Genomic DNA, 12340 nt, shown 5'->3' on the forward strand with positions numbered 1-12340 from the left:
TAAATTTCCTGTAAGGGTCTCTATTGTAATTTCTCTGACATACAATGGACCATACCATTCTTGCTATGCAGCCAGGAGAGAGGTATCACTCAATACTTGAGTTTCTAACATGCAGGCAGCCCCACTGCTCCCAAATTCCTTTGAAATACCAGGAACAAAAATTTCAGTGTTCAAGGACCTTATATAACCAACATATAGTAGCACCATGTCCCATAAATCTGTAAATTTAAAACCTTATACAATATTCTTTGCTTTTCAAAACTGATGTAATTTATGCATATTAAGTGACATTTTTGCAGTTGTATTCCAAGTATCTATCTCTGTATTTAGCTACTAGAATGTAAGTATTTTCAATCAGCCATTCAAATCATTCACTGCTGTTAAAACAAGTATCAGAATCTCAGGATTTCCAGAGCTGTGAAAAAAAACAAAACAAAAAACCCCCTTCAAAATCTAGTCCAGGGATTAACACACTTATTGTAAACAGTCAGAGAATGAATAATGTATACTTTGCAGGCCACTTGGTCTCCATCACAGCTACTCAATGCCATTTCTTATAGAAAGCAGCCACTGGAAATATGTTAATATATGAATATGGCTGTGTTTTAAAAACATTTATGTATAAAAATATGCTGTAGGCCAGATAAATATTGGAATAGGTCCCTAATTACTGAAGTGACTTGCCTCAGGTCCCACAGCTAATTTCGTTAACAAGGTTGAGACAAAAAGGCCATTTAGATCCATTAACAGTGGTCATCAATGAGGCTTTAATAGTAACAATATGTTTACTGTATCATCCAACTGTGGAAACAAACATAAAACAATTCTTAATTTAAGGAGAATATGGAAACAGGTAATTCCTAGACTTGCTATAAACATAGCTTTCACCTACAGTAATATCAAGCCACTTAATCATTTTGGTCATCATCCCAGTCTTTCTTCCCACTTGGAGGCTTGGGCCCACCACCTGGTTTTGCCATGATGATCTGTGAAACAAAAACCACAGGAGTTTACTTACAAACTCAACCTTTAAAATGAAGAGAAAGAGTATTTTTCTCTAAGACTGATTCAAAATTAAGCAATCACCTCAATATAAGAAATATATTATACCCTGCATATGAACTACTAACACAAAGCTCGTCAGTGTCCTATTTCTGTGGAAATTAATAGCAACAAAATTCACACACATTAGTGAAGGGCATTCCAAGACGTGCATATTAATAACCCACTGAGTTTAATGTGAAAAATACTTGCAGGAATCACTGGCATAAATCAATCAGTTTGGCACCTGATTTGCTACTTATATAAGATTCGTCTTGCCAACCACCTTTATCCCAATTTCCTTGAGGTTTAGGAGCTTTAGGTCCACCTGCCATTTTTGCCATTATAATCTAAAGTGATTGATATATAAATACATGTAATATATATTCAAAGTTTGATACTGAAATTTTCTAGTACCTGTAAGTGGGAATCATTCCAGTGGCAGCAAATGTGTGTTCATAAAAAAAAACTCAAGCACCTAGTTCTCTGGTAACTTACATACAATCGAAGACTCTAATTTATCTAGAATAAACTACTCAACACTTCCAAATTTTAATGATCTAGCTTTCTTAAAGGATTTACATTTGGGGAATAAAAGGGTGACTGTGAGCTCTGGGCTCAAATTTGGTAGATGCTGAATTTTATAAACTAAATCAGTTGGCTTTTCTCAAAGTACAACTCAAATTCTTAACTATACTTTCTGAATCTCAAAATTGGAAATTGCATTCATTGCTTCCTAACTATATATGATTAAGAACATACACTATAGAACCATATGAACATTAGTATGTTTAAATATCACAATTTCACTTTTACTCACCTGATCCACTCTAAGTACAGTGACAGCAGCATTAGTAGCCAGTTTGATAGCCCAGTATTTTCCCAGGTAAGTGTCTAGAATACCAGCTTCCAACATGTCCTTTACAGCAGGAACTTCAGCCTGTCAACACAAAACAATTTCGTTCTTTCACTTTAAATTCTTTTATGTGAACATCTTTATACTCAGTAATAAAAACACATGGCTCCTTAGGTACTACTAGAGAGTAATCCGGCAATAGTAGCACTCTATATATAGCCCTATATGTACTACAGGTTATGAAAAACTGAAGGAAAACAAGTCTCTATCAGATAAACAATGTAAGAGCTAATTGCTATGAAAATCATTTGCTTACAAATCAGAACATTTTCTTACTGTCTTTCCCTTTAAACTTAATACTTCTATTTTTAGGTTGTGCATTCACAAAATACGACTTAAGTTCAGTTTTTTTTTTCTTCCAAGTACCTCAATATCTAATCCAACATTTTTATTTCCTTCTTGATGTACAGCGTAAAGTTTAGAGATTACTTCATTGGCTTTAACTCCAGAATTCTCTGCCAGTGCACGGGGAATAGCTTCAAATGCCTCAGCAAACTTCTTAATGGCATATTGTTCAAGTCCAGGACATGTCTAGAACAAAAATGTGTTTACTATTGTATTTTATTCAAGCAATGAGAAGAATGTCATTTTAGACAGAAAAAGCTGTACCTCTCCATATGATGTGATCCGCTTGGCTAACTCAATTTCTGTTGCTCCACCTCCAGGTACAAGACGTTTATCCTATAATATGTAATAGAAGAAAAAAAATCACCAAGAAGCAGTTTTCAGTTTTCTAGTCTTCTCAGATTCCAGTACTCCGCCAGACTAGAGTTTTAAATCAGACATTGTTACTCAAATTCTAATTAGAGATTTTATAAAAATGAAGTGATTTGGGTAAATTATTTTACTGTACAGTGGTATATAAACCAAATGGGAACAACTTACCTACATTTCCACAGGTATGGCACTAAGAATAGCACTTAAGCAAATGAAGGTACATTATTGAAAACTAATCTTTCCCTTTGAACAGCTGAAAAACAACCCTTGCTTTGCTCTTCATTTGTTTGCATAATCACTTTAAAATATAGTAATATTCATATGCAATGGACACTTTATGGTCTTAAGCAAAAAAGGTGCTTGGCTTTAAACAAGTCACTCATTTTGGAAGTTTTCAGGATGTTCAGTAGACTGCCAACTGTTTTTGAGGCCTTAAAAATTACTACATCAAGACTGCAGCTAATACTAACCCTTGTGAGAACTTTGAAAGTATTAACACCATCATCTACAGCCCTTTCTATATCATCCATCAGATTGTCTGTAGAGCCACGAAGCACTATGGTAGAAATGGCACCGTCTTCCTTTTCTGTCAATAAATTTAAATATATTAACATATTAATAAAAGAATGAACACTCTACACTTACATAAACATACTTTACCATAACTACATACATACCATGCTTAAAAACTACCACCTGTGTGTCTCCAACTTCTGAGAGGTAAACTCTGTCACAACGTCCCATTTCCTCAGGGACAGGAGCAGTCTGCAAGAAAGTGACTGTTTTAATAAAAATTCAAAGAGGTTCAACTACCTTTTAGTGTTGTCCAAAATACATACCAATCTAGGAAGCGCTGTAGCACCAACTGTTTTACATAGCCTTCTGAGATCCCATTTTGAGTTTAGCCTTAAAAAAAAAACCTTCATAGTTTAATTTCATCAGATATAATAAAAGGCTGAGATTAAACAGGAAACATATGAGTCCACAAGTCACACACTTTGATCCTGAAGGTTCAAGCTCAGAATAGGTCTGGACTACACTACCCAATCCAGACACAGGCATTTATTGCATTATTTTAGATTGGGGAGAGTTCAAGTCTCCTTTGGATGCCAAAGGTTTATAGTTCTAAAATACTAGGGAAGCCCTGGTATATAGAAAACTTTTGCTTTATTTCAGGCAATTCTGTGAGGAAGAGAACAGTGATTTATTCTGCACATTAGGTGCTAGGAGAGGTGGGAATGGGCAGGTAAATTGTCTTGTACCCCATGAATGAGATAAGGGATTAAAAGTTATGTTCCTGACCCCACACTCTAGGTGTACCAGGTTTGTGCCTGGTCTCTTAAGCTGTTCCTTTTGCCTGGAATACTTTTCCCCCTGCCTCTTCAAATAACATGTTTATTGTTCCTTTGGCTCAAAGCTTAAAGTTTTCTGAGATGTTTATTATTCTCCTAAATCCAATCGAGTCCTTCTGCTTTTTGGTCCAGTACCTTTGTACTTGCCTTTTTCAAACAGTCTTCACAGTGTGCTGAATTAATATTTCATCACCAAAAAACAATTTACCGTACAGGTTAATAGAATGCAGCTCTCACTTACCTCACCAACATGATATTGTACTTGTTTGCATAATGAAGAGCCATGTCCGCCACTCTGCCACCTGTTACTATGACATTTGCACCAGTACCGGCTATAGCTTTGACTTGTGTATCCATGAGATTTTCTTCTCCCTTACTAAAATTCATCAATTCTTCAGCATTCTTTATCAATACTGTTCCCTAGCAAAACAAGCAAGCACCCTCTTTAAAATCATTTTATTACTTTGGTGTTCAAAGTCGTAGAGGCTCATCTTACTGAAGAAATAAATGGGAGAAAATATAAAGATAAAAATGCATGCATTATGAAGCAGTATATAAAATCTGTTTGAGTCAGCTTGCTTAGAAACCCCACACTCAAAACTGATGCATTTGCTCTTTTGATAGGCACTTTGGTAGAAAAGTTGGAGAAACACTCTAATTTTAGGCATGTTGGGCAGGTGTCTTGACAGATATCAGCCTGTGTACCAAAACAAACGTTGTGGTTTTCAAACTTTTTCTAAAATGTTGACTAGATGACCTACTGCCCTCCCGACTCCCCCAAATCTGTGAAATTTTTAAAAACACCAACAACCCAGATTTAAAGAATTTAGGGATGAAGTCAGTAGTGACCTATAAACATAAACTTCCTAACAGTGTATTTTTAAAAACAAACATCAATTTTAAATTACCATATTTTTTGTTTCAGGATGCTACAGAATCTCAACATTTTAAAGAATATTTTAATAAAGAGCACACAGGTACTCACATTCTCTTCAGTGAGTATTTTACTTGCTGTGTACGTAAGAATTACTAGAAGTCAAGAGCTGTATATTAGAATTATCAACAATACTGCCACCACCTAATGTTTCAAATGTAGTATATGAATTAGGTATTCAAAGAATGTAAATCTGACTTTAAAAAAGATATATTCTTGCAGTTTTCAGTAACTGAGTAATTCACTGGATTAAGAAAAAGTTTTTATCTAAATCCCTCATAAAATATTAATCTAAAAGGGCATCCTCAAATTTTTACCTTTAAGGTTTTCAAGTCTACATACCTTAGTTTCTGTTATCATGCCATCAAAAGGACAAGAGTACACTGCGATTTTTGCACCTTTGACAGATGTTACATCACCTTCGGTTTCTTTCTTAAAAACTATGCCATGAAATACTGAAGAGGAATAGATACCAGAGCCCTATGGAGTTGAATACCAACATCATCAGTGCGCTCATGGAACTGACATTAGGGTTAAGTAGTTGAATATGCATATACCAAAAATATCCTTTTCTAACTAAAGTAATACACCAAAGCAGTGACTCCTAGAGTAAGGAGTGGGGACGTAGCATAAAACACACCAGGCTGCTCAAGGTAGGCATCACTGTGGGAATCAGCCACTGTGATGAAGGGGTGGGGAGGCTTCAGTGTATTGGGAGAACCAAAGGCAGAGGACACCTGGTCTAAGCCTGTCACCCAGTCATTGACCAAATACTTAGTGCCAATATACCAGGCAAAGTTGTCAGTACTGGGGACAGAATAGGGAACAATGCAAAGTTTCTGATCTCACAAGCTTATAGTTTAATGGGGGAATGGAGTGGGCAGTACATGAATCAGAAAACACAGTTAGCAAATAGACTTACATAAGATAGACAACTACAACTACAGGTTTTACTGTATCTCGCACAAATCGTTAATCAAAAATACACCTTTATTTCAATACTACCATTAAAGTATGAATTTTATTACTATAGAGCAACAGGACAACTTCTATTAAGAACTGGCTTCTAAGCTTATTGTTATAATTAAGCAATTAAGCACCTATGAAGAAAACAAAAAATCAGTATTTTTGTTTATGCACTATTCTCAACCTTTCAAGCTGTCGTGGAAAAATGATGACATTACAAGAGATAATATGTCAATACCCACTTAGATATAACAGCCAGTAATATCACAGTGTAGCAATATAAAATGTTACAAATGATGCCTCAAAAGGTGGGAAGTTGGAGGTAAAATTTAGGTTTAGATCAACAGTTTCTTTTTCTTTTTGGGAAAATACAGCTGACCTATCTAGATAACGTCAATGCATTTTCTAAACTTACCAGAATCTTACAAACTCTGATGTTATCAACATTGAAATGGCCAGATTCAGGAAAAATAGATACTGTTAAGAAAATGAGACGTATCATCAAAAGATATTCTAGGACAAAAGATAAAATAGCTTAAGTCACATTAAGACATTTTTATTTTGATTCTTTTCATTTACTGATATTTACTCACCACACGCCTGAGCAATAAGTTTGGCCAGAAACACTTCATTACCATACTGTTTACTCATAATGGAGGTACGAAGCAGAGATGACACTTCCTCAACATCTCGAAGATTTTTTGCAGAACAACATACCAAATCAGGAAGAATCTCATGGGCTTTTCTGCAGGCTGTTTCATAACCCTGTATAACCTTAATGTAAAGAGCAAAAACATTTCTTCAAAAGATTTAATTTTGACATAATGTAGAAAGGGGTTTAATTTTGATAACCTGATATGGATATTTTTTTAATACAAAATGACAAAGTATACTTCTAGAATAGTATTCATGGCAGAGTCCCCTACTTTTTGATGTTTTTTTCGTTTTCTTAAAGTGGAATATAGTTGATAGATAATACTATATTAGTTTCCAGCTACAAGATATTGAGCAAGATTTTTCTAAGTTTCACTTTCCTCCTCTAAAATGGGATTAATTTTGAAAGGCCTCATTTATAGGATATTCTATCCTTGTGACATAGAATGAGAAATTGCAGTGTGAACCTTATGTATTACAATGCATGGTACAGAGTAAACTGCTCAATGTTAGCTATTACTATAATGATTCCTTTTTAAGTTTGAAGCAAAAGGTATATACACACACATACAAACATATATATGGGCAGAAATTAAACAGGAGTACATTATAAAATGGACACTCACCTCTGAAACTGACAGGCCAATTCTCAAAAGCTCTTCAGCTAATTCCAGAAGGGCTCCCGCAAATACCAGAACAAAGTTTGTGCCATCTCCAACCTCTTGCTCTTGCATGTGAGAGGCCATTACAATCATTTTTGCAGCAGGATGCTGTACCTGGGTTTGAATTTAACTATCAAGTTAAAACACATTACCCTTAAAGCAATATAAAATAATTTCCATTTTTTCTTCAATTAACAGACTCCCATCTTCCTGTGGGCCAGCAAACTCCATTTGGTTACACTGTTATAAACTTATAATGTGGTCCTAAGCATACAAAGTGAAATTGAAAAGACAAGTTAAAAAACATGATAATTCCAACCATCAAACCTAGGCATTTTAAAAAGAGGCATCGAGAGCTAAAATAGGTGCCATTTAATTTCGTCATGAGTCTTAATTTCTATATATTGTAAGGAGTATTGCTTGTGGTTTTTAAAAAAGGGACTATGTTTCTTAAAAATTACGTCAAAATTTTAAGTGCTTTTTCTGTAGGATTTAGGTGTTTAGAAACAAGCACTAACAACTGACAAGTGAGAATACTGCAAAGCTGACACTATTGTTTTATTAAGACAGCATTCCCATCATGCTTCAGTAACTCCTGAGATCACAGTGTACAAACACTAACATTCACAATTAGACCCTCCACAAATATCTTACAGAAATGTTTTGTTCAATACAAAGCAGTTAGAGAAAAGTTAACATATCTCTGTAAGAGTTTTGTTTAAGAGGATTAGGTTCTGGTTCTTTAAGAGTTAAGTTCAGGAAATTTCTCAGTTTAAAATTTTCTTCAACTACAAAACAGCTGGATGAGGAATGGCTATATTGTTCAGGTGCCAGACTTTCCTCATAGCCCCTGCTGGAGTTGTCTATTACACAGGCTGGTACCAAACCTGCACGTAGCAAAAGCAAAGACACCGACTGTTTTTTTCACAAAGCTTAATGAATGGTTTCTTTTAAACCACTGTTATTTATCAGTTGTTTCTGCATTATGGAACCATTCACTTCAGTGTCATACTCTATAGAATGAGACAACATACTCAATTTTATATGATTATTAGGAAATAAACATTTATTACAACAAACCCATAAATTTTTAAGTCAGGAAATTTAAAAATTTGAGTGTTAAACCTAAAGAGAATTTTGTAATTAGAAATATCTATATAACAAATTTCCAAGTTAGAAGAAAAAGGCCCTTTTTACCCAATCTGAATGCTAATATACTTAATTTTTTAATTAAGGTATTATTGATATACATTCTTATAAAGGTTTCACATGAAAAAACAACGTGGTTACTACATTCACCCATATTATCAAGTCCCCCCCATACCCCATTGAAATCACTGTTCATCAGTGTAGTAAGATGCCACAGAGTCACTATTTGTCTTCTCTGTGCTACAGTTCTTCCCTGTGACCCCCCCCCACACACCATGTGTATACTTAATTTTTAATGTCACCAAAACTTTTTTTTTTTAAAAAAGAAATGTAACTTACTTCTAGCTCTCTTAAAATAGTAGCTGCATCATTTGTCACAAACAACTTCTCCAGGTGGTTGATAACCATTTTGTTCATTCCTCAGAAATAATAGTTAGAAAAAGAAATCCATCATTAATCAAATCTTTCTCTAAATACCCAGGAAAATCTAGTCAAGTAATATAACCTTGTATCCATTTCCTAAAATGACTTTGTAAGAACTCAACATGTACTATCTATTCTTTAAAACTATCTTACGGCCCCATGGCTTTCCCTGACTGCATGCCCATATTGTTTTGTCCTTTTCTAATCTCCTGTATTGTTTACTAGAGAATGCCAATCGTGTCACATTTTCAATAACTGTAAATTATATTAACATGTACGAAGACCAAAAGACCAAAAATAATCTACTTTAAAGTTTATTTAGTTTTTTGTTTATTCCATAAGTCTGTTATCCATTAAAATTGGTTCATGGTAAATGACAGGAGAGAATTTCCTCCCTTCAACGATAATGTCACAATGAACTTTAGGTACTATATTAATGGCAAAGCACCATAATTTTTCAATCCTCCCAGTAGGATAAAAAGTAACATTCTGATTTCTATTTTCCTAAAGTGATTCGAGTTGCTGATTAAAAATTGGTTAATAATGTACTGTGTTACTATGAAATCTTTCCAAGCCATACTGTATTATGACAAAACTCAACTTACATATACTTCTCAGAATGAGTCTGAAAAAGCCAGTATGCCAAATTCTGTTACTGTATTTTTAAAAATATGAATTAAAAAATTACCATTTGGTCCATATGCTGTCCGGGTCGTTTGGGCAAGCTCCTTGCAAGCCTGTATGTTCTTGTACACAGCCTCTTCTAATCCTGAAAAATGCTGTGAAAATAAATTTCTGGTTAGACTGACAGTGAAACAAGTATTTTCTTCATCTGTAAAATTGGGGTAGGGGGAGGCAGTAATAATAATACCTGCCTCACAGGATTGTTGAGACAACCAAGCAAAGTTTCTGTATGTAAAGTATGATGCTTGGTAATTGTAAGTGATCCATACATTTGCTCACGAGTTGAATAATTAAAGCATGATATTTTTACAGACCACAGGTACCTACCTACCTACCCATCAAAGCATAAGGCCTATAATTTTTTTTAATGTAGTGAAAAGGGCAGGGAAGAGCACTAAGACTGATTAGAGAAAGCATATGAATTAGGTCGGGTAAAAATACCGTTTCACAGTTTATCAGTGCTTTCTGACTAAAAGCTGAAATGTGGTATATATTTTTTTATTATGTTAGAGCCTAATAATTATGAAGGCAAAAACTTTTAGTATACAGACTTTGCAACATTCTCTTCAATTTTAATACGATTCCAATGTGTACAAACTGAAAAACTGAATCGTTCGCAGTACTAAAATTCTCAAATTTTCACTAGACATCTTTTTAGTGTTGGGTTTTACATGTGGCCTCAGGTCTTATAAGCTTGCTCTTTGTTCATGTCAAAATTTTTCTAGAGCTGCTATGCTCAGTTTAGTAGTCATTAAGTATACAAAGCTATTTAAATTTTAAGTAATTAAGAAAATCTTTCTCAATTGCACTAGCCACAGTTTAAGTGCCCCATAGCTACGCACGGCTTGTACATAGGGTAATGGACAGCACTGATTTAGAATATTTCCATCACTGCAACAAGTCCTATTTTAGAATATAAGGCATGGCTTTTGTAATATTCACAAAAGGAACTGTTATCCAAACAAGGTTAATAACTATTATTTTAGAAGTAGTGTCTTCGGAGTCTAGAGCTAGCTGGACTCCTCTTACACCAGCGTTTAGTCTCACTTCCAAGGCTTACATGCCTGCTTCTTCCACTTACCCATTCTCTGAGTAACAGCCATCTGATCACAAATCAGATCCCATCAAACCCTTCAGTGGTTTCCCATCACTCTTGGGATAGAATGTAAATTCCTCCTCAGGCTACCAGGCCCTACATGTACTGGCCCTTGCCTACAGCTCCTCTAAAATTCATCCTTTTCCATTTTTGCCTTCCCTTGGCGAGCTTCAGTCCACCACCTTTCTTAGTGTATTAACAGGTTAAACTCATTCCATCCTCATTTACTGGTCCCTCATCCTGGAACATGTCCCTCTTTAATCTTGGCTGGTTCTTTCTCACTCAGCACTGAGCTGAGTTCTTCAACATCTTTTTCTTTTCTTTTTTTTTATACCTATCCCTGATCATTTCTTTGGGGGTAGACTTCCTGTCTTTCTCTACTACAGTACTGTTTTATGTATCCCCAAAGTGCCTCCTGCCAACAAGAACCTAGTTTCTAAAACTGTTATTCTAAATTTAACCACACTTACCTGTATTTCTTGAATTAAGCACAGGAAATTTGGGGGACAAATAAAGGACCACCACTATTTGAAGAGACAAATTTATCAGCAACGCATTAAGATATTAAAACAATACTACACTCTTGAAATTAGGTTCAAGATATAGCCATAAAACTAAGCAATTTTACTTAGGGCAGGGTGTCACCTATGTAACCTGCGGGTTACATACGTCTGATAGTTACAGCTCAAAGTACCATCTTTCGGTCCAATCTCAACTTAAAGATCAGGAAAGCAAGCCCCAGAAGGGTAAGTTTTACATCAAGCTAGCTAACCTACATTGGGACCAAAACCCATTTGGACTGTAAGTAATGTTTGTCCTACTGTAACACACTATTTCTGCAAACTAAATGGAGAGCCACCTGTTTCTCCTTTAGAAGAAAGCTGTAAAGAACTGGCCCTTGCCCCTTTCCGATCACCCGCTCCTTGACACGTGCATCAATCGGTTTCACAACTTCACCTACGTTATTCGACTTCACCTTCACAATAAATATCCTTAAATGGTAGACAGCCAAACCAGCCCCGTTTTACGGATATAGGGAAAATGCACGAGCGGCTTCACGCCTGTGCCCCAAGGAAGCATAGAACACGAATCCTGCGGCCTTGCCCCTCACTGGCCGCCTCTGCCTCCTCGACCCTCCCCGGGGTCGGGTGAGAATGGAAATGTCCGCGGGCTTCGGTGGCCGACCCCTCCCGACAGTGCCTCTCTTTCTGGAATCTTCTCTCCCTCCGACCGCCGTGCCGGCGGAGCACGCCCGGCCGTAACTAGGCCTTTTTTTCGCTGCGGCTGCCGCAGCCCTACGCCAACTGTCCCACCTCACTCCCGCCTCTCAATTTCTTACCTTTGCTCCCTCCTTAAGCATCTGGGCAAAGCCCGGGGCCTTGGGAACGTGAAGCGCCATAGCAGTCTACGGGGAGACGTTCACGAGCTTGGTCGGAAGATCCCGGCGGATGCAAGGGTCACGCACAGCCCCATGGGAGCGCGACGTGCGCAGACCTCACGCTCCTCCTCTCTCACCAGCGGGGCCCGCCCTTTCCCTCGCTGCCTCGTGTGAAGCCTCGCGAGAAAGAGCAGTTCCCGCAGTTATATCTGCGTTGAGGATCCTAGATCACGTCGAACGACGGGGCTGATCGCAGAGAGCTCCTGCAGTTTCCGGGACGACGCACGCGCGGGTTGCCAGACCGTTGCGGTCTGCTGAGATTCCACTGTCGGGACGTTTATTTTTGCCATTTTTGTTTTGGAAGTCAC

The 12340-nt window shown here is 36.7% G+C and overlaps 1 protein-coding gene across 1 annotated transcript; it reads right to left on the reverse strand.

Annotated features, from left to right (window-relative positions):
* Window positions 1-743: 743 nt before the first annotated feature.
* Window positions 744-12113, reverse strand: CCT8 (chaperonin containing TCP1 subunit 8). The gene is made up of 15 exons (XM_036926304.2): window positions 11934-12113; window positions 9503-9593; window positions 8731-8810; window positions 7207-7356; window positions 6520-6700; window positions 6342-6403; window positions 5303-5440; window positions 4268-4446; window positions 3514-3580; window positions 3352-3439; window positions 3145-3260; window positions 2567-2638; window positions 2324-2488; window positions 1862-1981; window positions 744-986 (listed from the first exon to the last, which is right to left on the reverse strand). Exons 1-15 carry the CDS (start codon window positions 11991-11993, stop codon window positions 909-911), a joined length of 1647 nt encoding a protein of 548 aa, XP_036782199.1. The 5' UTR covers window positions 11994-12113; the 3' UTR covers window positions 744-908.
* Window positions 12114-12340: the final 227 nt, after the last annotated feature.

This window comes from Manis pentadactyla, chromosome 1 (assembly GCF_030020395.1).
Source record: "Manis pentadactyla isolate mManPen7 chromosome 1, mManPen7.hap1, whole genome shotgun sequence".
In the NCBI taxonomy this organism is placed as follows: Eukaryota; Metazoa; Chordata; class Mammalia; order Pholidota; family Manidae; genus Manis; species Manis pentadactyla.

Excerpts from the sequence above, each read along its gene's own strand:
- CCT8 (XM_036926304.2), bottom strand. The coding sequence starts at position 11,993 with ATGGCGCTTCACGTTCCCAAGGCCCCGGGCTTTGCCCAGATGCTTAAG. Across the intron at positions 6,701-7,206 it reads TTGGCCTGTCAGTTTCAGAG|GTTATACAGGGTTATGAAAC; the intron begins GTGAGTGTCCAT and ends CTTTACATTAAG. Across the intron at positions 2,489-2,566 it reads GGATCACATCATATGGAGAG|ACATGTCCTGGACTTGAACA; the intron begins GTACAGCTTTTT and ends TTTTTGTTCTAG.